Source organism: Notamacropus eugenii, chromosome 1, assembly GCF_028372415.1.
Source record: "Notamacropus eugenii isolate mMacEug1 chromosome 1, mMacEug1.pri_v2, whole genome shotgun sequence".
In the NCBI taxonomy this organism is placed as follows: Eukaryota; Metazoa; Chordata; class Mammalia; order Diprotodontia; family Macropodidae; genus Notamacropus; species Notamacropus eugenii.
The window spans coordinates 298131932-298156047 of NC_092872.1; the positions used below are offsets into that span (position 1 = coordinate 298131932).

Sequence of the window (24116 nt, forward strand, 5' to 3'; positions counted from 1 at the left end):
GCCTGGAATTGAAGGCAAGACCTCCAGCCTCCTATAAGTGCCCACAGCCAGCATCGTTCCTGCCCCACTGCTTCTGCATTCACTGGGCATGTGCTGGTTACTTCTCATCTGTGCAGCATAGCTGGGTCTGGCATTCCTTATTAGCAGAGATTCCCTCCATCTTCCCCTGCTCTGATGCCGAACTCTTCTCACTGTCCCGGGGGTAACAGTTCCTGTGATTGGAGGCAAGGCAGCCTCCCAACCTAGCTAACCCCAGGGCTTGTGCTTAAGTGGTCCTATCCTGGAGGTGTTTACTCTTCACAGAGAACAAACCTCCTCCTGGGATTTTTCTTCAGATCTTCTCCCATGGTCCCAGAAGGACCACTGTTCTGCCCCTACTCTTATTATTTTTACTGCTCTATACTCATCCAAGGTATTCTTATTTATTATCTTGTTTGTGGGGGAAATCTGGAGGGCTTGGAATTTTCTGACCTCCACCCACCATCTTCCCAGAATCCTCTCCCTATAAATTTGTATGGGGAAAATGCTACCTTTATTTTCAGTAACCTTTAACAAATTTTAGCATTTCCTTCAATTATGAAAGTTAAAATTTCTATTCTTTCCTCCTGTTCCTAGTTGTGGTAGTGTTTTAAAAATTTGCTAAATGCCTAAAAAGGCAACGAAATTTCTTATTAAATTGGCTTCTTTCTCTTCCTTAAGGATTATTTTTTTTCTAACACATTAAATACCCAACAGGGGCTGCTCTGGTTTTTACTTAGAATGTATTGTAAGAGGTTTGAAAGTGTAAAGGGAAGCTAAAGGTCATAAAGAAAAATCAGCTGGCTAGTTGTTGAGTTCAAAAGCAGTCACTAACTACAAGCTGAGAGTTCTTTGAATAAATGACTGAACTCTTGGCAGTGGAGAACAAAGAATTATAAAAGGGTATTCCTTTTTGCATGTAATTTCCATTTGGAATTAACTCTTGAGCAGTTAATATCTTTGTGAGTCAGATCATGTAAAGGATCTTGTCCGCAGCTATCTCCCATGTTTTCAAGAATTTTCAAGGCTGCTCCTGATTAATCCTGCAAGGTTACAGACCTGTCTGGACATTCAGACCTGGAATGCATGTCTTTCTAGATCCTAACAAGGAAGAGCCTAAGGTATATTTTCATTTGTTGCCCCAGAAAATTTCCTTGAATTTACCTTAATTGGTAAATTAAGTAAATTAGTAAATTGTGTTTCCTCTGAGGTTGAACTTCATTTTTGTTTTAACTCTTCTCTCCATCATTCTCCTCTCTTGAATTCCTCTTTCCCTGTGTTCACCTGAAACATTTCTGAATTTAATGTATTTTTATACCAAATTCTGTTATGTTCAGCCCCGTTTTGTCCAGTTCAGATAAGTGAGATTTTTGTGATTCTGATTCCCCACCTGCTCCTCTTTCTGCCTCTTTTTCTCTCTAGTATATTCCTTTTCATCTCCTTTTTCTTTACTCTTAAGACCATCAAGACAAAATAAAGCCCTGTGCTTGTCTCAATGAACTCCCTCAGTGATCCCTGAAGATAGTAGGATTCCAAAAGGACTGTAGTTATCTCCTCCCCCATTTGAATGTGAACATTTGATCACAATTTGGCCTTTTAAAAATTTCTCAAATATTTATCTTATATTTGCATTTTCAAGTTTCTTCAGAAATCTGATCTTTTTGTTAAGTCTTCTGTTAAAAGTCCATTTATTTTTCCTTCTAGGATTACACTCAGCATCACAGGGTACATCATTCCTGCTTGTAAGCCTTGCTCTTTGGCCTTATGGAACATGAAAGGATTAAAGTTTTCTCTCCTTTATAGCAGTTGTTGGCAAGTAACACGTGATCCTACCTGTGGTTCTTTAGTAACTGAACTTGCTTTCTAGCTGACCCAGAAGCTCTGGAATTTTGGTATGGTTTTTTTTTTCTCCCCAATTTTGCCTTCAGGAATTCACTCCCAGACATAACTACTGAAGCACCTCAGCACAGAGCGTTAGGGATGCGCACCAGCTGTAGCACACACCCTTATCTATCAAGTAGGCCACAGAGCACTGCCGGCAATGTTTATGAATAGGTAGGACTTCTGAAAATCACAGCTTCCAGTCCCAATCCTGATGTTCTGCCTCCTCGGCTAGACCAAGAGGGGTTCTGCATAACAGGACCCAACTTATAAGGACAATGTTTTATCTGTTCTTCAGTAGGTCAAACCTGATGTGAGAAAGGCATATGCCACCTGACCTTACATCTGTCAATCTAGCAACGAAGGGGGTACCTTAAAGGGATTGAGGTCTTGGCAAGACCATCTAGTTGGCTGAGCTGTAAGCCACATTACTAGCGTAACAGCCCTGAGAGATGTGGTGAAGATCTTCATCTATATTGATTCCTGGGCAGTGGTCAAGGGCCCTGAGACCTGCATAATTAAAAGATTCCCCTTTGGAGTCAGGAACAATGGGGGAAGTCTACCCATGCCTCCTTATGCATATAATGGTGAGGCATGCAGGCATTCATCAGACATCATAAACGCTCTGCTGAACTGAACAACCAGGTTGATGCCCTAACAGAAATGACAAGAGGTTAGGTAATGGGTCCACTGCCAATCTGGACCTAGGGTGGGGATGATCCCACTAACAGCTAATTCTGCTCAATGGCTCTTTGGGCTAACTGTAACATCTACCTATATTTTATGTGGGTCCTCCACCTGCCTTTGAATAGTATATTAGTCCACTTCTCCCATTTCAGGGCAATAGGTTTGTCAAACATCACCTTTGTCATCATGCCCTTACTAGGACTGGGCCTCCAACCTCCAACAAGCTGTATTTGGTTTCAGGAAGACTTAATAGTTAAGGATATATTTCTGGTTACCCTTCTCCAGCCCTTCCTAATTTTAACCCATGTGGAACTGCCCAGGTTTCAAGGTGCATGAACCCTCAGAAGGACATCTCTGAGATATCCATCTCAGAGAAATAGCTTAAGTCTTCCACAATTGTTCTGACAATGCCTTTCCATAAAGGGCTTTGGAGCTCTAATCTTTTCTTAGCTAAATAATTATGTACCGTTAACCCTTAAGTTACTATAGAGTTATCAAGCTTTATTCCAATCCTTACTGCCCATCATATCTCACTAGAAAAAGAACAGTCAGGACTTGAAAAAGGACAAATACCTATATAGAATACTATTTAAATTTATTGCAGTAATACAGTATCAGTTTAGAAAATATTTGTGCTCAGCTGTTAATTAGTTTGGAAGTTACAAAGTGAATGGTAATTTCTATATTATGACACTGCAAAGAGCTTTCAGACTCATTTGGATTTTTCAGCAAAAAAGTAATTTAGTGTTCTTTTCTCATAATCACCCCAAAATGAACCAGTCAATCACACGATATGGACACTCCATTTTTATTCCCTGTTAACTTACACATGTGCAAAACATTTTAAAAATTATATATTCTATTACAAAAAAATTTCTCAAACACAGCCCATTTCAAACAACCTTTTTGGTGTCTGTGGTGTACTATTACATTGTTTCAATAAATGATTTTAAATGGAAAACATGACACATACCAAGTTCTATGGCTTTTCATTTTAAAAAATACCAGCTTCAATTTTTAATAAACTGTTTACAAATTTTTTTTTTTTTGCACCTCATAAGACAAGATTTAAAGAAGCAGAAATAAGGGTGGAAAAAAAACCCCCAGTGGTTAAAATGTGTTGTTGCTTAGGTGGTGGGTCAATGCAAAATAATGAAAAAAAAAATGTCAGAAGTAAGAGTCTAACAAACAGGTGCTCCATGAACGCCAAAGGATCAGATCATTGATAACTATGTAAAGTGCTTCTAGTTAAACAGTAACAGCAAAACCCCCTCTGTTTTTCAAGTTTTGCTGACTGCTCTGAGTAAGGGTATAATATCGATAAATCAGTTTCCTAAAGCCTTATCTCATGCATGGTCTCATTGTCGGCTCAATTGAGAGTACCATGATTTATTGACTATTGGTTAAACAATGTATTCAACAAGAGTCAACTTTCTCTCCAAACTCCACCAATTAGCTGATCCTCCACTCTGGTCCTAATTAGCTGTCCTTTTTGTCTGAAAGCTTTTTGAATCACATCTAACAAGATTTAAATGTCTTTGGTTTGTTTTTTTTTTAAGTAAGTCTCCCATTGCCATTTTCTATTGAAAAAAAATAGACCCCAAATAATCGAGTTCTGACATAAACCAAAGGTGGATAAACCCGCTATATAAAAACACTCAGAGTGCTCTACGATGAACAGTCTCAAAAGGGTCACTGAGACTGATTTCCTAGACACAAGTGAATTATAACACACCCTGGGGTTTTCTACCAAGTGGTAATTACATCAACATTAGGAAAAAAATCATGCATCTCATCCTCTTGTTTGGAAGCAAAGTACCACTATATATATGTATACATATATATGTATACATATATACATATATATACACACACATATACACATATATGTATATATATAATATAAATCCATATATATATATATATATATATCTATCTCCCCTTACCCCCCTGAAAGAATGGAAACGGGAAGAGCAAGTCCCAAATTAATTCTCTTGAGGCATGTTGGCCGAACCACACCAGAAAAACAAAAAAGACGACGATGGCAGGTATTTTCATGGGAATTTTTTCCCTTGTGTATTAAAAATCTAAAAACTACATACACATTTGTCAATAAAGGCTTTTCCTTACCAGTCTCCTTGGCAGATGGTCATGGAGAGAATGACAAGACAAATCTCACTGGAAAAAAAATCTCTTGTTCAGAGAATATTTTTATTTGCTTTCTCCATGATGGAGAAAAAAAAAAGTCTCAGTGTTCGGAAGGACAAACTTTCAATTTCTGAAGTCTCACTGAGCAAAAACAACATCTTGAAAGCAATAAAGATTTCTAAGAAACTGACAAGTGGGATGGTTCTCCTTGGGAGCACTTGCCATCGAATTATATCACTGAAAAATGAATCTTGTAGTGGAAGAAACCACCAGAGCGACCACCTATTGAAGGGGCCTTTTAGCTAGTGCACAAACTAGGCAAATCCACTAACAGAAAATGAACTCGGATTTCAAAACAGTAGTGAGGCCAGCAGGAACTGAATTCTTAGCTAGCCAATTGAGCTTAAACAACTACATATAAAAGAAAATACATTTTTAAAAACCTAGAACATTATTGCAAGTGTCTATTATCTCTTCTGTCTGTGGCTATGGGTCCTAGAGAAAATAAATCCAGTGTTTCTTTGGTGTGTGGGTAGTAAAAGAAAGATGACAACCAAGTGCTCTCTGTTACATAAAATTTCTAATAATCTGAGAAAGCAGCACAAATGAACTCATTCCAAATTAAAAAAAAAAAGGTAACCCATGATAATCAAACTCTAAAAGCAATCAGTATTCTAAATTAACACACTGGCTCTTTGTACAAAATATGTGGGCACAAGAACTAGCAATTATGTTAAAAATGTTTAAGCTGTGAGAATGACTTTGAAATATGTGCCAATATAGTTACTTCCCTACATATTAATGAGAAGATAACAGAACTTTCTGTTACTACTTTTTAAAATTAGAGTTCTGAGAACTACTATCCTCAGTATTGTGAATAAAACAGAAACCAAGTTTCTCTCGTGGTAAGTGCCCCAATTTATCCCTCGATACAGAAGAACTGGTCACCTGTACAAAGTTCATCATCTTCAATGCTTACCCAAGGATGTGCAGATTGTGAAGTAGATCATGAGGGTGAATTTACCTAATTTACAAAATGTTATCATTACAGTCAACCTTTGTAAATAAAAATGTTTAACTTTAATAAATGTTTGTTGAATTGAATTCTGCTTTTAAAAAAATTAGTTTATTTATTTTGTGTTCCAGGCACTACTTAACTGAATAGGTAAAACTACACACTGTGGGAGAGAAATTTTCACTATGCATATCTATCACTGTCTCTCTGATGCCTGCTAGCGATGTCCGGTGTAAGCCTTGAACCATGATGTCACCGAGGCTGCAGCTGAAGAAATCATTCCCCCAGCACTACTGCTAGCAACTGGCTGCGACACCTGTGTGCTATGACTCTGCAGCACCTCGACTGGCTGGGAAGGAATATCACAAAACCTGGGGCTTGGCAGATTTTCCCAGTCTGTTCCTAGGTCAGTCTCTTCATCACTTATACGCTCATCTCCACTTTCGTCTGTTTCTCCAGCAGCTGCAGGATCCAAAAACTCCATGGAATCTTCAAGATCAGCACTAACTTCAAAGGGCCCAGACCTGTGGAAACAGAGAGGGACATATGCCCCTTTAGCACAACTCCTGGAAAACGTGCAACAGCACACCCTTTTATATGTAATTTTACTTGAAATGTGGAAAATTAGAAATGATTATGTAATATAATTTTGTTTTTGTTCTCCTGTTTTTTAATTGAGGTTTGCACTGGTAAACCTAAATAAACACATTCCACCCAAGTGACAAACAAAAACTTGATATAATTCCACTCAACAAGTTTTTTCTTTTTAAAGGAGAAGGCAAGGAAGGATCCCTATACTGATGAAGAATAGTAATGCCAGTAATTTTGTCTTACAGAGTAGCCTGGAGCACTGGAACACGAACTGACTTACTTGCGTCATCGTCACACAGCCATGCAGCATTCTATCAAGACACACTGCCGCTTATATTTTATAGCAAATAATGAAGGTTCAGGAGGGTCAGCTGCTTGCTCACCTTTTCTGTGCTGTGTACCTGATGCCATGAAGCAGAGAACTGAGAAGTGAGAGGAAAGGAAATGGGGGCAATGGATAGAGATGGCTTTTCCCCCCCAAGGAATTTTGACTGAAAATTGGGAGATTTAGGATGATGGCTTGATGGTAAGATCTAGGGTGTAATGTTTTTTTCCCCAGGCTGTGTATGTTTATAGGTAGCAAGCAGGGAAGGAGTCAATGGATAGGGAGAGAGATAAGCAGGTTGTGGGAAGGGACAGATGAAGGATCCATGTAGAGAGGCTGGCCTTGGCAAGAAGAAAGGGGTGGGGGATGGGGTCACCTCATCAGAGCCTGGAATAATGCACAAGGGATGATATTCAAGTAAAAATATTCTGAAACTTTTCAATACTCCTCTGTTACACTGTTCAAGTTTCTTTATGCATGATATGTCATAAAGTAATATACTAGAATGATTACAGTATTTAGACATTTGGTTTATTTCAACTCCTTATTTAATGAATGCACAAAAATTCAGGTAATTTTTCTCTGCAGGTTTTTAGACCCAATAGAGAAAGATAGTTTTCTCAAGTTTTAAAAAAAAGGTATTTCTGAAGGCATTTTCTGCCTTAGCTCAGAAACAGACAAAAAAGATATAGGTTTCTTTGAGATGTATGTAAACTTTCACTGATACAGTGAACCGAATTTCAAGTGTTTTTGAGAGACTGTCTCTCACTTTTCAATGTTTCCATACAGTTTAACTATGAAATGTTAAGAATAAAGAACATTTAGATTGTCATTTTGGGGTGTGCGTGCGTGTGCGTGTGTGTGCCATTTTATTAATTCCATTTATGAGGATAAAAGTTCTAATGAAAGAAATTATCAAATATTTGCCATTTTGTTGATTTTTTCCAGTACTTGAAGGCCAAAACCAAACTCTTATGAGAAAATCATATAATTACTTACTAAAATCTAATACCATTACATTATGGATGAGGAAACTGAAATATCTTGAGACTTCCAACTTCTAAAGAAAAAACGTCTTATAAGACTGAGGCTAGTTCCAGATTCTCACACTCTCTTCGTGGCTCATGGCTTAGGTCACTTCTGAACTAAAAGTTATTTTTCTTGGATTACTGTAATGCAAGGTTAGTCTTTGATTGGTATTAGTAATCATGTATGGGGATGGAAGAAGAGATTTCCTCAGGGAGGCCAATCCTATTTTTAGACAGCTCTATTTATTACGAATTTTTTCTTTATTCCAAGCTTTAATCCTCTCCTTAGCAACTTTTACCCATTATTGAAGTTCTACTTCCTAGGCTTGAGCAGAGTATGTCTAATAACCCCTCTTCCACATGACAGTATTTTAAATACTTGAAGGCATTCATCATATCTCCCTTGCCTTCTTTAAGGTAAATAACTCTGGTTCCTTCCACACATTCTTATATGGCATGGCTTCCATGCCCTTTATCACCTGACTGCCATTCTCTGATGTGTTCTAATTTGTCAACATCATTCCTAAAATGTGGCACCAGAACTAAGTACCCAATGTGATCTGACCAAGACAGTCAAGGAAGTCAATAAGCATTTATTAAATGCTAGGCAAAAAGACAGTTTCTATGCTCAAAGAATTTATGTTCTAATGGGAAGACAATACATACAGGGAAACCAATGGCAGGGACAGGTACCTGAGAAGGGTAACAGCAAAGAAATCTGGAGAATGAAAGATGGCTGCTCTGGTTCCAGGAAGAACTTACCAATAAGAGAAAGGGACCTCAAGGGCAGATGGACAAGGCAGTTGAGGCATGCTGGTGAGGTCCAGAGAATTAAAAATGGCTGTCCCAAGTCCATCCTCAAAATGGAGGCCACATAAGAGTGTTCTAGATTCTAAGCCTCTCTTAATGCTCCCAAAGACCACAATTGCTTTTTTTGGTTGCATGTCACACTGGTGAATTGTACCGAGCTTGTAGTCTACACTGAACTTTTGTTTTTCCAATTTATTTTTAGTTTTCAACGTTCATTTCTACAAGTTTTAAATTTTCTCCCCCTCCCTCCCCAAGACAGCATGTAATCTGATATGCTCCCCAGAACTTTTTAAGGAGAATTATAGTCTAAGTTGATGTAACCTACATCATACTGGTAAGACTGACTTTTCTTAAAACTCAAGTGTATAACTTATTGAAGTTCACCTTATTACATTCACTGTATTGTTCTAATTTGGTGAGATAATTTTAGATGCTCTTTTACCCAGTATCATTATTTATCTTTCCTAGATCCTGCAGATATGAAAACCTTTTAAATCTTTGCCTTATGTTATAGATTTTCATATCCAAATGTTCAGAAGGGAAAAATAAAAAGAATTACATCTTTTTTCACAGTTTCCACCCCTTCAGAAAAGAAGACATTTTCAAGTGAATTATGGTTCCCATAATGTCAGGGCAAGGCTGCATGGAAGGAATAACCAAGAAAGTGATTGTGGTGGCAGCAGAAAGAATGAACAGAAGAACCCATTAGGGGCTGACATGGAACACTGCACAGTCTAAACGTAAGGACCCATACAAATGTTATTACATTTGAACGTTCTGGGGAAGCAGAGATTTAGATTTCAGTTTAACTAGTCTTTTCAGTCTGGCAAAACTGAAGCTAGAAGTCATTATATAAAAGGGGGACAGACTTTGACATTGACATATGGGTGAAAAGAAGTGTCATATCTTACCTGCCCAAATGTTCAGTGTCTGGACTGACCAGGTACATTAGATTCCTGAGTGTATGTAGTGGGTGCAATAGGTCTAAATTTACATGCTAGAAAAAGCAATACAAAGAAGAAAAATGAGTATTTGCAAATTCTGCCACCCCAACGTCAGAGGTCACCCCATAAATACATTTCTTATACCTGAGAAAAGCAGAGGTAAAGAATGTTTGCGTTCAACTTCTTGACTGCACGAGTAAACTTCCGCCGGCTGAGATTCTCGCCACAAAACTCACTGTAAAAGACAAGTACAGGCATAACACCTCTCTCAAAACAAAATGACTATTTTAGTTCAATCAGAAACACACTAAGGTTCTCAAAAGTTCAATACTGCACTTACTTTTGAGAATCTACTTATCCTGAATGAAAGGATGTCTCAAATTTATAGTATTTTCATTATATCATTCTTCTATTTCAGGAACACTCTTTTTTTCTTAAGCAGGACTATCTTAGACCTTTTAGTATGAGATGTACACTGATTCTTGTGCATGATGAGTTTTATTATTCTAGAATACCACCTCATAATTTCTTAGACCACATTCAAGATGAACGAAATGAAAATTTATAATCTTACTTGCATGGAATAACTACAAGGAGCTACAAAATTGAAACGTGACCCATAACACATAAGTGTATCAGACACCATCCAAACTCAAATTACTTGCCTGTTACATAATTTTTTGGGAAGATTTACATCAAGTATATGAGACAAAATGTTGACAAGCTGAGTTGCATAGCACAGGGCAGCACTGATGGTGTAGGCAGGGTTATTATGTTCCATATCTAAAGTGTAAAGAAGATGACAAGAGGGAGAAAAAGCATAAAAGTTTATTAAATCTGGCATTCATTCTCACTTGTCGTCACAATACTGATATTTACTGCCTAACCCATAAAAATCTTGTGACTGGGAAAAATGGTTCCACTGATCCAGCTGATTTGTTTTGGTCCAGACCTGGGATTTACCTGGCTGGGAAGCCCCTGCTACCAGTGTGGATCAGTAGCTATTCTGTCACTTAGAATCCTAAAAAGCTGCCCAGGCACACTGAGAGATTCAAGGATCTAACTAGGGTCACATAATATTCTTGGGGTGAGGTGAGGAGGGGCGTAGTGGGAGGGGTATGTGTGAATAGGTGGATAGTGTGGGGCCAGAAGTCAGGAAGACTCATCTTTGTGACTTCAGATCTAGTCTCAGACATGCACTAGCTGTGTGACCCTGAAGAGCCTTGTTTGCCTCAGTTTCCTCACATGTAAAATGAACTGGATAAAGAAACAGCAAACCACTCCAGTTGTGTGTTCGTCCTTCATTGCCAAAGAAGATCATGCCATCAGAGAAATGATGACATGACTTGCACTTGACTTTGTTTGAGTGAGGGAGGGCTGTGCAGGTCACCAGCTTCACTGCTCCTCCAGAGCCATCTGAATCCAGTGACCAGATATTCATCAGGATGACTGGAGATGATCCAGGATGAGGCAGTTGGGGTTAAGTGACTTGCCCAAAGTCACACAGCTAGTGTGTGTCAAGTGTCTGAGGTGAGATTTGAACTCAGGTCCTCCTGACTCCTGCACTGGTGCTCTATCCACTGCACCACCTAGCTGCCCCCACCACTCCAGTATTTTTGCCAAGAAAACCCCAAATGGGGTCACGAAGAGTCAGACATGACTGAAACTATGAAACAACGAAAAAATCTGAACCCAAGTCACCCTGAAGTGGATGCCAGGTCTCCAGCCACCACTCATGCGGCCTGAGGGACTGATTATTAATTAATTTCTAGTTAATAAATACTTATTGAATGACTGGCATAAAAGTTTAGTGGGCCTGATTCTTTGATTAAGTACAGCTATGTTCCAGACACTGTGCTAGGTAGATCCAGGGGGATACAAATACAATGAATGAAATAATCCCCCTTCTCAAGGAGTATACTATGTTCTAATAGGGAAACAACAATGACACATGTAACCATATACAGAATTAGCTCTAAGGGCTTAAAACTACACTGAAGACTTCTGGGACATCCTGCATAGAGATGACAAATTCAAATGAATACAAAGGAGTTATCAGCCATGGAGGTGAACAGTAAAGGCTTCACATAGAAAGTGATTACTTTAAGGTTTGCAAAGCATTTTATATATTTCATGTGATATTCACAACATCCTTATGACGTAGGTGCCGTTTTGATCTTCATTTTGTAGAATGAAACAATTTGGACACAAGGACCATACTCTCAGGACTCTTAAGTGTCCCTGAGACAATGAGAAAGTCCATTCTTAGAAGGTATTTCATTCAATCTAACTTAAAACCAATTCTGGTACAGTGGCCATTTTTATTCCTTTTTAATAGCTTACATTTACATAGTTTCCCACGTGTCGGGGCTGTGTTAAACACTTCACAATTATTATCTCATCTGACCTTCACAATAACCCTGGGAGGCAGGTCATTATCACCCCCACTTTACAGATGAGGAAAGTGAGGCAAATAAGAATGGGAAGTGACTTGTGCAGGGTCATATAGTGAGTGTCTAAGGCTGGATAGGAACTCAGGTTTTCCTGACTCCATACCCAGTGCTCTGGCCACTTCACCTTTTTACTCAAGGTTATCAGGTTGAGAGAGGAATTTGTGATATTCTTGGTTTGGGGCTAATATTGAGGAGAGCACAGAAGAATGTTACTAGGTTCTCTTCCTCCCATAGCATATTTCTAAGGTGACAGCATCGTGAAAGTGTTGGATTTGGAGTCAGGAACACTTGAATTTGAATCCTCAGACACAAGTTGTGTGACCATGCACAACTGACAAATTCTCATGGCTTGTTTCCCCAACTAACAAACGGGGTTAATAGGAGCACCTCTCTTCCAGGACCATGGTGAAACTCAAAGGTTGCAGAGAACATAGAAATGTAAAAAAACAACAACAAAAAACCTCCCCAAACCACCCATTTTGTAAGCCTGAAAACACTATAAATGTCAGCAATTCTAATTCTTGTTATTGCCACAGGGCACATTATGGCTGGGCCATGGTGATGACTGGTCCCAATGCCTGGTCTTGCACTGCCCTCTTCTTAGCTGCTTTCTAACATTTTTAACCTGTCAAACTGTCTTATTTTGTTGTCACAGATCTTATAAATGTCTGGGAGGCAGGATTTGAACTCAGATTTTCCAGAGTCCAAATTCTTATGGAAATGGAGAGTCTAATGGTCTTTTCCTATCTTTTTTCTGAGAATAGGAAATGAAGGATAGCCACACAAATGCTGAGATCTTTCTTTCAGACAAAAAAAAAAAAACAAAAACCCAAAACCCCACCTCATTGTGCATAGCACAAGAATTCTTTTTAATAAGGAACTAGGTTTGTTTTTCTTTCTACCAAGGAGATTGTAGGACCTTAAAAAGAATTAAAATATTAATAATAACATCCTCAATATAGTTTTAGCTCCATTTTGGCCTGCTTCATAATTTCACTACCTTACCAGAGTAAAAATTACATAACAAAATAGAAATACACATTTTCTTCAGCTTAAAAGGCTTGGAAACTTTTAAGAATTATTAAAATTTTCCAAGAGAAAACATTTTGTTTCTTACCAGGTCCCTGTGTTGTTTTTTTCTCTTCTACCCAGTTGTAGTAAGCAGAATAGTCTCCATTGTTAGGGAGACTAATCCATGGTCCCGCAATGCTAATGCTTGTATCTCCATTGTGGTCATCACAAACCCATCTCCCGGAGAGGTAAGTAGTCCTCCTGGCTTCTGCAAGCTTGCTCACAGTGCTGGAGGTCATGGCAGTGTCACTCTCTGAAGTAATATCTGCAGGATCTCTGAAAATCAGGAAAAGCACATGTTGGATGACTGTTATGGAAAGAGATTTTTGCATGAATGCATGTGTATAAAACATCAAACTCTTTACTGTCTCAGGGAAGGGAAGAAGGGAAAGAATTTGGAACTCAACATTGAAAAAAATGAATATTAAAAATTGCTTTTACATATAATTGGAGAAAAAATTCAATATTTTTTAAAAGATATGATGGATCATTTAAACATTTATAAAAAACTAAGACTAATTTCCACTTTTCAGTCTTTGAGTTATAAAGAATTATTTTCATGATCCATGAGTGTTTTATTTACTACTTTCTGAACTTTTGGATATACTATCAAAATTTTAGGCACACGTAAATATTTTAAAAAGAGAGAGAAACCTTGTAATTCTGTCAGCTGAACAGATATAGCTTTTAGATTTACCTATACTCATGTACTACAGGGGATGGCTTTTATGTTACGGTACAGTCCCTCAGAGGGCTCCTATTTGGACATAAACCTTTTCTGATGAGGAATATTATTTTTTAAAAGCTTCAAAAATGTTAAAATTCATTAAAGAAATACAACCTAAATTGTATGTTAAACTGCCCATGTCAACCTTATGCCAGCAATTTGATGTATAAATTTATGGAGATGTTCAAAATTAAAATTTGAATAATGAAAGACTCCCTTGTTAGGATTAGGAGGACGACTGCTTAAGAAGTGGGGGTTTAAAGTCTTGATAGAAAAAGGAATTTTCAACAGGAAGCACAGTTACAGGTAAAACTGTATGAGAACTTTTGTTTACGAAGATGCTAAATCTCAAGGTTATTCCAAAAAAATCACATAGAAAAAAGGTGAACCTTAGAACAGGCTCTAGGGATGACTGGATCATAGAATTCTGTAACTACAGCTATAAAAGGGACCTACAAGGCAAGTGCATTTAGCCTCCCAGGTGACAGGCAATAAGTGGCGGAACTCAGTTTGGAACCCAAGCACTCTGACTGTTTATATCTGTCACTCCTCTGCCTACGTCACACTAAACAGGTCAAAGTTAACAACGGGGGAAGGAAGGTGACAAAACTGAGGAGGCCTACTAGATGAGAAGTTGGGGAGAAGTTTTAGAACCTATCAGCAAGGAGATTTGATGTCCATGTCTCTGGATAAAATGCATTCGTTAATGATCAATGCACTGAAAGGAGAGGAAAGTTCATATTGGATCTATTGGGAGGAGGTAAAGTGAGATTTAGGCAAAGGAAACTGACAGGGTAATACTTGATTGGATGTAACCTTTAGATTATATGGATCCCTGCAAGAATGAATTGAAATGACCTTAGAGTACCCATGGCCCTGGACCATCTTCCATGAACTCCCACACAGTGTTAAAGTTCTACCAAATTCTTAAATCCTAAAGTATATTACCCTGTCCTTGTAAAGTCAGAATTCTCAGGGCAGGGGGGTAGGGTGGGGCAGGGGGGCAGATTAAAGCTGAAAATAAAATAAAATCTAAAACACCACTTAAGTATATTCCTAAAATCGGCACACATACAGTCTAATCAGATGGATATTATTACTAAAGTAATAAAGGCAGAACCAGATTACTGCTATGAGGATATCCCTAAACAAAATCTTTTAGGTTATGTCCACGTCTTAACATTCAAAAATCTAGACTAGTTTATAGGAAGGTACTCTTAGGTGGAAATTTTTGTTTTCTTCAGTTGTTTCAGTTGTGTCTGACTCTCTGTGACCCCATTTGGGGTATTCCTGGCAAAGATACTGTAGTGGTTTGCCATAAATACAGGAGTAAAGTAAGGAAGTTCAATCTTGCCCTCCACTCCCTCTCACAAAGTTCTAGAAATGTTACCAAATGCAGTAAGATAGGAGAACACTTCCAGATCTCAAATTATACTGTAAAATTCCACTACCAGTGACATAGCCCAGTGGTTAATGACAGACAAAAAGAAAGGTTCTATAAACACAGATGTTATTTTTACACAGTTGTTTGTTTGTTGTCTCTCTCCCAATGGACTGGGGGCTCTCTGAGCACAGGGCTCTTTTACCTTTCTTTGTATCCCCAGCACTTAGCCCAGTACCTGGCACGTAGCAGTGTTTAATAAATGTCTGTTGTTTGACAACAATGTTGGAGGCTGTAGAAAGGTTAGGAAGGATGCACATCAAGCTAAGGCTACAACATCAGATGAAGATTAACACATCCTTAGTGATTCTGGAGAGCAGCTTCAACTGAATGATGAGGCTGGAATCCAGACTGCCAGGGATCCAGAGGAGAGTGAGAGGAGAAAAAGTGGAGGCACCAATTGTAAATAGTTCTCTCAGGTTTAGCCACGTAAGGCAGGAGAAATGTAGGACCACTAGTGGTGTGTGGTCAGATCAAGTGAAGTTTCTTTTAAGGACTGAGATGACAGATATGTCTGTAGGCAGAAGGGAATCAGCTAGCAGGGAGGGAGAGACTGAATATTAGGGAGTGAGAATAAAAGGGGGCAATTTTTTGGAAAAAATGTGATGGAACAGGATCAGGAGTGCTTGCAGAGGATTTGCCTTAGCACTAAGGCTACTTCTTCAGGTGAGACAGGAGATAATCAGTAGGGAAGAAGAGACAACTGAATGACCTCCATTTTTTCAGTGAAGTATGACTCTGGGCCCTTTGTTGAGAGCACTGGGGTAAGGGATGCAGTGGGAGGCTTGAGGAAGAATAAGAATGTTGGGATAGCTTATGTGAAAAGTGAGAGTTGGATCTTCTACTGTTGTTGAGCTGTAACCCTGTGAGTCCTAGCACACCAACACTGTTTAGGGGGTTTTCTTGTCAAAGACACAGGGGTGGTTGAGCACTTCCTTCTCTGGTGGATTTAGGCAAACAGAGGTTGAGTGACTTGCCCAGTCAGGACCCAGTAAAGATGATTATTATTCTTGTTAGCACCATAATGTTTGATAAAATGAAGGACACCAGCTATTGGGATAAAGACTCATTATTTAACAAAATCTGCTGGGAAAAATGGAAAGCAGACCAGCAGACATTAGGTTTGGATCAGTATCTCAAGCAAAATACTACAAAAAGCTCTATGTGGAAACAAGACCTAGATTTAAAGGTCATATAAACAAATTAAGAAGCAAGAAAGGATTTCTGTCTCACGAGTATGATTAGGGGAAGATAAAGATTATTGGAAGAAATGCAAATGAATTAGAAGGGAAATAGTCATTTGGAGGAAATAAGTCTTTGTGGCAAATTCCTCTGATAAAGACCTGACATGAAGCATAGATATAAAGAACTGATTTCAAATGTATAAGAAAAAGAATCCCCATTTGTCTATGGAAGTTTAATAAAAGTAATAACCACTAAGAAAAAAAAAAGAAAAAGAATCCCTCAAACAAATAAATGGTATCTGAGCATATGACCAGGCTTCAAAAGAAGAAAAGAGAGCTTATTACAAATCATAAGAATAAACGTTCCAATGATGAGAGAAATGACAGTTCAAAAAAGTCAGGCTGGCAAAGATCAAAAAGAAAAACGACAATTTTGAAGATACCATGGTAGGATAGGCCTTCTAGTGCACTTTTGGTTGATCTGTGAATTGGTCCAGCTATTCCAGAAAGTAATTTGGAAGCAATCCCCAAAATCACGCAAGTGTGTATACCCTACTTTTAACCCCACAATGTAACTACCAAGCATATATGCCAAAGAGATCAACGGCAGAGGAAAAGGACCCATATGTATAAAAACATTCATAGCAATCTTTTTTTTGTCATAACAAAAAACCTGGAAAATGGGTGCCAATCAAATGGAGAATTACTAAACAACTTATGGTATACAAATGTAGTGGAATTTTACTATACTATAATCAATTATGAAAGGGACAAATTCGAAGAAACTTGGGAAGACTACTAGTTAATACAAGTCTAATACCTGAGCAGAAGCAGAAGAACAATTTATACAACGACCACAAGATTGTAAAGGAAAACAAATCTGAAAGACTTAAGAACCACAGCTACAATTTTAGAAGTCAGATAATGAATCATTCCTATTTCTTTGGTAAACAGTGGATCAACTAGCTAGAGGTGCACAACAGACCTACATTTCCAGCTATTGGTAATTCATAAGCTAGTTTTTCAAGACTTATGTATTACAAAAGAGGGCTTTTACTTTTCAGGGCAGTTAGGTGGAGGGAGTTGGAACAGTGCTAGAGGGTAATGATATTAAAAAAAAGGAAAAAGGAAAGAAAACAGAGTCAGAAACAACCATAGAAGTTTTGGAAACATCTTGTTAAATTTGAATTATACAAAAATTATACAAGATGTATGTGACAAGAAAAACTAATACAAAACAGAAGGCTCACATATTCATGTACAATCCCTTTTTTGTTTTGCTTTGTAGACAGAAATGTTCAGGTTTGTTGATGCTTACTAAGAAAATAAAAAATGAGTGACTTTAAAACAAAATAACAATAAAATTTTTTAAAGGAAAAAAGTGTAGAGCACAAGTATGTGTGGATAACTCCTGTGAATGACTCAGCTCTTCTCAATACAATGATCCACGACAATTCCAAAGGACTCATGAGGGAAAATGCTATCCATATCCAGAGAAAGAACTATGGAGTCTGAATGCAGATCAAAGTATACTATTTTCACTTCATTTTTTCAGGGGTTTTTTACCCCTGGTCTTTTTCTTCTTTCACAATACGACTAAAACGGAAATTTTTTTTTTTACATGACTATACACACACACACACACACACACACACACACACACACGTACAAATTGTATCAGATTGCTTACTGTTAAAGAGGGGTGAGGTAACACAGGGAGGGAGAAAGTTTGGAACTCAAAATTAAAAAATGTTAAAAATTGTCTTTATATGTAATTGGAAAAAACAAAATACTTCAAAACAAAATAAAACAAGTATGTGTTATTGCTTGGTTCCTTCTTGATCGTGTCAGGTCATTCCTGCATCCCTGCCCTATTAATAAGTAAATCGCAGGAGAAGGTAACCTAAATGGGCCAAAGAAGTTATCTGGAAACAGTGGGGCCGTCCTTTTGTTCAGCATGTTACAGAAAACACATCAGATGACTGTGCTTTACAGTCTAAGGCTTTTAAAGGAAGAGAAAGGCAAAGACAACTGCACTGGAGAATCAGGAAACATAACACAAGAGGAAATAAAACAAATTCTTTTGTGAATTATGCTTTAAAGTGATGAATACAGTTGAACTCATTAAGCTGAACCATAGCATTACTCTAAATACGTTCCTACCTTGGTTTCTAAATAAGTAAATCTCATTTATCTAATGACTTCAGAATTCTGGAGTAGTTATAAGCCCAGAAATAAACCAGAATATGGAAAAGAGAGATAAGCAGAGGGAGGGAGAGAGGCTGGCTGGTAGTTATGGACCTAGCACTGAGAGCCGCAACCAGCAGCAGTCAGAATGGAGAGAAAGCAGAAGCACTAACTAGGATAGCAAATAATCTAGGAAAACTGAGCTAAAGGGAAACCTAGACCCTACAAAACTCAGAGATTGCAGAGGAAATCATAAGTTGCAAGGAATCTTAGAGATTCTTTAATATAATAACTAATGTTAATTATGATAACTCCTTCCTACAAAGTCATCAAGAGAAAGTTAAACGAAACTCAATATAATTCGTAATATTTATACACTCAAGAGTAAAAGTATCTGGAAACCCCATTTAATCAAGAGTGACCTCAATTATAAATAATGCCTGGGAAGTAAAACTTCAATTAAAAACCACCATTAACTGAAACAATTCTACCTTCAGAATCACTGGCCCTGAGTTCAATGCCTGGCACTGTCATTTACTGTACGACCGCAGACAAGTCACCTGACCTCTCTGGGCCTCAATTTCCTCATCTGTAAAGTGGAGGGCATCAGACTAGATAAGCTCTAAGGCTCATTCCAGCTCAAAATCTAAAATCCTATGAACAAAGGCAGAAAAGGAAGGATTACCCTACCTTATGCCAGTTTTCACTTCTTCAATGGGAAAAATGACAGAGGTGAGTTCTAGAATATGAGAGCGTCGAAGGTTTGCCAGGTGTTCATAATGACTTCTTAAGTCATCATGCTTCTTTTCCACCAGATCTCCAAGCTTGCGGTTGTGCTTCTGGATTTTTTCCTTCTTCTCCTGGTGCCGCTGTGCTCGACAGAACAGCTTCTGATTCTTTTCTTTAGTTTTCAGAAGGCCCTCGGAATCTGACAGAGTAATGACATTCAGCAATTATTCTCTAAAAATTAAGTCAAGGATAAGGCAAGCCTCCAAAAAGGTTTCAGACATCTCTTGGTACTTGTCACCATATTCCTCATCTCCATCCTACTCAGGCCCTTATTAAGAATGCAGCAATTGGCAAGAGTATTTCCTCCACTGTGCCTCTCGCTTATTCTCCAATGCCTTTATCTCTGCAGACCAGAGGTCCATGTGTAGGTAACCTAAATAACATAATTTCAAGCAAATGAGTAATTTATAGGGTTTGCTGAAGTAGAGGTACTCAAAGTAAGGTGGCTGTATCCACCTACAAATATTGTCAATCAAATAATTGTATATAATACATTATATAAATATACAATTGTATACATTATATACAATAAATACATACTTTTATGTATATATATGTCCATATATGTATATGCAGATACATACATATGTATGCACAAACACACTCATATAGGTCTTACAAATAAGTGTCCACCACAGCTGGGATGGTTACAGAAGTCTGTCCTTTTCCTTTTCCCTTTCTTCAACAAGTAGCAAGATCTATAGAAATGGTATCAAACTCAAATAGAAAACCAATCCCTGTAGGCAGCATATTGACTTAGAAAACCACAAATTAACATTATCCATGTTGAAATGTATGGAAGGGGAATTTGTGCTCCTTCACATCACCTGCTCATTTCTATTTTCATTCTTTATCATCACACTAGGCAAAAGTTGCAAGAGTAATCTTCACTTCTACCTTCTTCACTCCCCCTACTACCTTGTGGCCCCTGCATCTGGACCCCTCCACTTCCTGCCATGCAGAGTACAGGGGAGGATCACAGGATCTTAGATTTGGAGCTGTAAAAAATCAGAGGTTCTCAGCCCCAACCCTCTTGTTTTACAGAAGTAGAAACTGAGGCACAGGGAAGGTAGTGACTTGCCCAGAGTCACAGAGCTAGTAAGTGTTTGAAGCAGGATTGAAAACCCAGGATTTCCTGATTCCAAATCTTACACTCTATAAACTATCATGCTGCCAAGAGGTAGTGACCTGAGTTCAAGTTCAGGACACGTTTCCCAATGTGTTATACATGATGATTAGGTTTAAAACACTATACTTCAGAAACATTATGGGTTGAAGATTGTTAGGACACAGTCTGGGGACTTGTGTTTTATTTGGTCACTCACACACCCAACAAACATTTACAGACCACCATCTCCATTAAAGTGTTCTCAGTCCTAGATGAGTGACTTAGGAAAGAACTACTGCAATACAACCTCCTGTAATTTAAGTCTTGTGTAGCTAATATCTTAAATAGCTGGAAGCTGAACCTGAAAGAGCCATTGGTATTACTGGCATAGACCTTATTTCCAAAAATTTATAGCAAAGAGAAGAGATTATGTGGGTAGCCTGAGTAGTATATTGATGCCCTTGAGATACTTTCAGGAGATATTTTTAAGAACTTGACAAGGAGGAAGGATATACAGTAACAATAGGATTGGGGAGGAGGCTCACTATCTAGACAATTATCAGAGCTCTTTCCTCTCTCTCTCAAGTAGAGCAGCTAAAAAATTATTGACCTGCTGATATTTTTATTCATCAAAAGGGGAAGGAAGTAACAAGAGGGAACAGCAGATCTAGACCCAATTGTGACCAAAAAGGAGGAACTGGTTGCAAAAGTAGGAATGATAGGAATCTTAGAAAGAGGTAACCACACGTTATAATTTAGACTTTGTGACAAAGCAGGAAATTCCCTAAATGCACTCTATGTTCTTGGAAAGCAGACTGCAAAGAATTCCGATAAACAGAATCCCTTGGCCTAAATTTTCAATAGGAAAGCTCAGACTGATAAAGAAAGGCAGTGAAATTCTGATGGAATGAACAATTCTGAAGAAGAAAGGGGGCCAGGGGGCCGTTGGTGTCAAATATATAAGCAACTCTTTGACCAACACAGATTTTCAAAACACAAAATGGATGATGAAAAAAAGTAGTTACTAAGAATGGACACAAAAGTACAGCAGCTTTCCGTAAAGACGGTGTCCAGAGCACCGAGGGTCAGAAGAATGAGCACAGGCTCGCAATCAAAGTGAAGGTCAGCTGGAAAAGACTTAAAAAACCATACTGGAAGGTAAAGAGGGAGGAAGAAAAACAGAGCTCTTTTAACAAATATGCACAATCAAGCAAAACAAACTGCTGCATTTAGCTGTGTCCAAGAAAATGTCTTCTTCTACACGTTGAGTCCATCACCTTGCTGTCAACAGAGAGACAGCCTCCTTCATCATCAGACTTCTGGCACTGTGGCTGGTCAGGACCCTGATAAAGAGCTTTCAAGTTTTTCAAAGTTGTTTTTCTTTATAATGTTGTAGTCTTTATGTGAACAATTGTTCTCATTCTGCTCAATCAATTCATGCAGGTCTTCGCAGGTTTCTCTGAAACCATTCATTTTGTCATTCTTAAGAGGTAATAATTTCCTATTCACATATCCTAATTTGTTTAGCCATTCCCCAACAGATAGGATAAGTTCTTTGTTATTACAAAGAGAGCCGTTATAATTTGTATATATGGGTCTTGACTATACATATCTCTTACACAGACTGTTTCCTGCCCCCCCAAAGGGAATAGGGACCTTTGGGGAGCAGGAAACAGGTAGGAAGGTGAGGGGGACACAGAAAGAAAGATGGGAGAAAGTAAGGGGATCACTGAATTTTCTTTCTAAAAAAAATGCAGAGGAGAGAATAGAAGGAAGGCTAGAGAAAATAAAAGACTATAAAAAAGCTACAAGTTGAATTTTTTATATAAGAAAATTAAGAGAAAAACATAAGACCAAAAGCTATTTCTCAACAGAAAACTGGTCGGAGGCTATGAAAAAGATAATTCCTAAGAGAACTGCAAGCTATTAACACCTATGTGACAGGATGCTTCAAATGGTTAATAATAAAAAAAATTGAAATCAAAACAACCTCGAGGATTCAACTCACACTCCTGGAATTGACAAAGATGATAAAAGAAGGGAACAGTCAATAATGGAGGGGCTATGAGAAGAAAAGAACACGGTGCATTGCTAGTGGAGCTATGAATCAATACAATCATTTGGTAAAGCAATTTAGAATTATGCAAATAAAGTGACTAAAATGTTAATTTTAGTTAAATGTTAGGTTTATATTCCAGACAGCATTGATAAGAAGAAAGTTTCCATACGTATCAAACACAAATAAAGCAAAGCTAATGTTGCAAAGAAACAAGCATGGGTGAAAAGAAGAGATGAGAGGATGCAGAGCTATCTCACCCCACTCCCAGAAAGCTGGGGGTGGTGCTGGGTGGTGTGGTGAACAGAGGTCCAGGCCAGGAAGAACTTCTGAGTTCAAATCTGAATTTAGACACTTAGGAGCTGTGTCACTGGGCAAATCACTGAACCCATTTGCCTTGGTTTCCTCATCTGTAAAATGGGGATAACAATAACATCTAGCTCTTTTGTGTGGATCAGATGAGATGATAATTTTAAGGGCTTAGCACAGTGCCTGGCACATAGTAAGTACTCTATAAATGTTAACTATTATTGTCAAGTGCATCTTTTCAATGTGTTGATCAGTTTTGGTGATTTCTTATTCATGTTTTACAAAAAAAAAATTGTTTCATGAGATGGGGAAAATTTTGATGTTTAAAAAAAATTAGTAAAAGTTTAAAAAAAGAAAAGGAAGTACCACATAATGTAAATTTGTAGCTTCATGTGCAATACCTTTTCTGTTCTACTACGTATAAGAAAACGCCCATTTAATTTAGTGCTTATTAAGTTAAGAATTTAAAAAATGGGGGAAAAAACATTGGGGACAAGAGTTAAGTAAGGTCAAACAAGGGAAAATATTGCCATCTGGTGTATTTTGATACCTGATGACAGAGAAAAGACATAACTACTTGATTTTTATTGTGCTTTTTTTTTAACTACCAAGGAGAATGACCTTCAGACACAACAAATATTGTTCAACAGGAAACAGAAAGCCAAGATAAATGAGGAAATGCTACGATACCCAGTACCAACATAGTCGAGGCACCAAACCCAGATGAACACAGGACACAGAGCAAACCAAAGATGTGACTCATAGTCAGTGAATCATAAACTTTCATGGAGAACAGAAGCAAGTGTTACTAGACACAACAACAAAAAAACAGGAAAGGGAAGCAGAGTAAACGATTTAAACTATAGATCTATATAAGCTTGACTTCCAATTCCTGGCAAAATTTAGAAAAATATTCTCCCTGTTTTTGCGAGGAGGACAAGTCTCAAATATAACCTTAACACACATGATAAAAGCATTAGATAGTTGCAAGTGCTAGCTGAGGTCCAACATAGTAATTGCCAATCAGGGAATTAAGAAAGACCATGAAGGAGAGCTTGATGAAGAAGGAATCTAAGTTGGGTTTTAGTAGGTGAAAAGAGGGAAGACATTCCAGGTGTATGAAACATCAAGTTAAACACATGCATCTAGAACTGAACCGGGAATGTTTATAGGCCAAAGACTGGTCAACTTTGCCTGGAGTATGTGGAAAGGAGCAGTCAGTTAAAAAATATTTACCAAGTGCCTACTATGTGCGAGGCACTGTACTAGCACTAGGGATACAAAGAAAGGCAAAAGACAGTCCCTGGAGCTTATATTCTAATAGAGCAGTCAATATGTAAACAA

The 24116-nt window shown here is 38.0% G+C and overlaps 1 protein-coding gene across 2 annotated transcripts in view; it reads right to left on the reverse strand.

The window, feature by feature from the left end:
- Positions 1-5791: 5791 nt before the first annotated feature.
- Positions 5792-24116, reverse strand: part of ATG14 (autophagy related 14) — a 61186-nt gene continuing 42861 nt past the window's right edge. For both annotated transcript variants that reach the window (XM_072629288.1, XM_072629287.1), the window contains exons 5-10: positions 19201-19438; positions 13018-13247; positions 10113-10230; positions 9592-9682; positions 9415-9500; positions 5792-6273 (exon numbers count right to left, since the gene is read on the reverse strand). In XM_072629288.1, coding sequence (XP_072485389.1) covers positions 5967-6273; positions 9415-9500; positions 9592-9682; positions 10113-10230; positions 13018-13247; positions 19201-19438 — 1070 coding nt within the window. In that variant the 3' untranslated portion in view covers positions 5792-5966. The remainder of the gene's footprint in view (positions 6274-9414; positions 9501-9591; positions 9683-10112; positions 10231-13017; positions 13248-19200; positions 19439-24116) is intronic.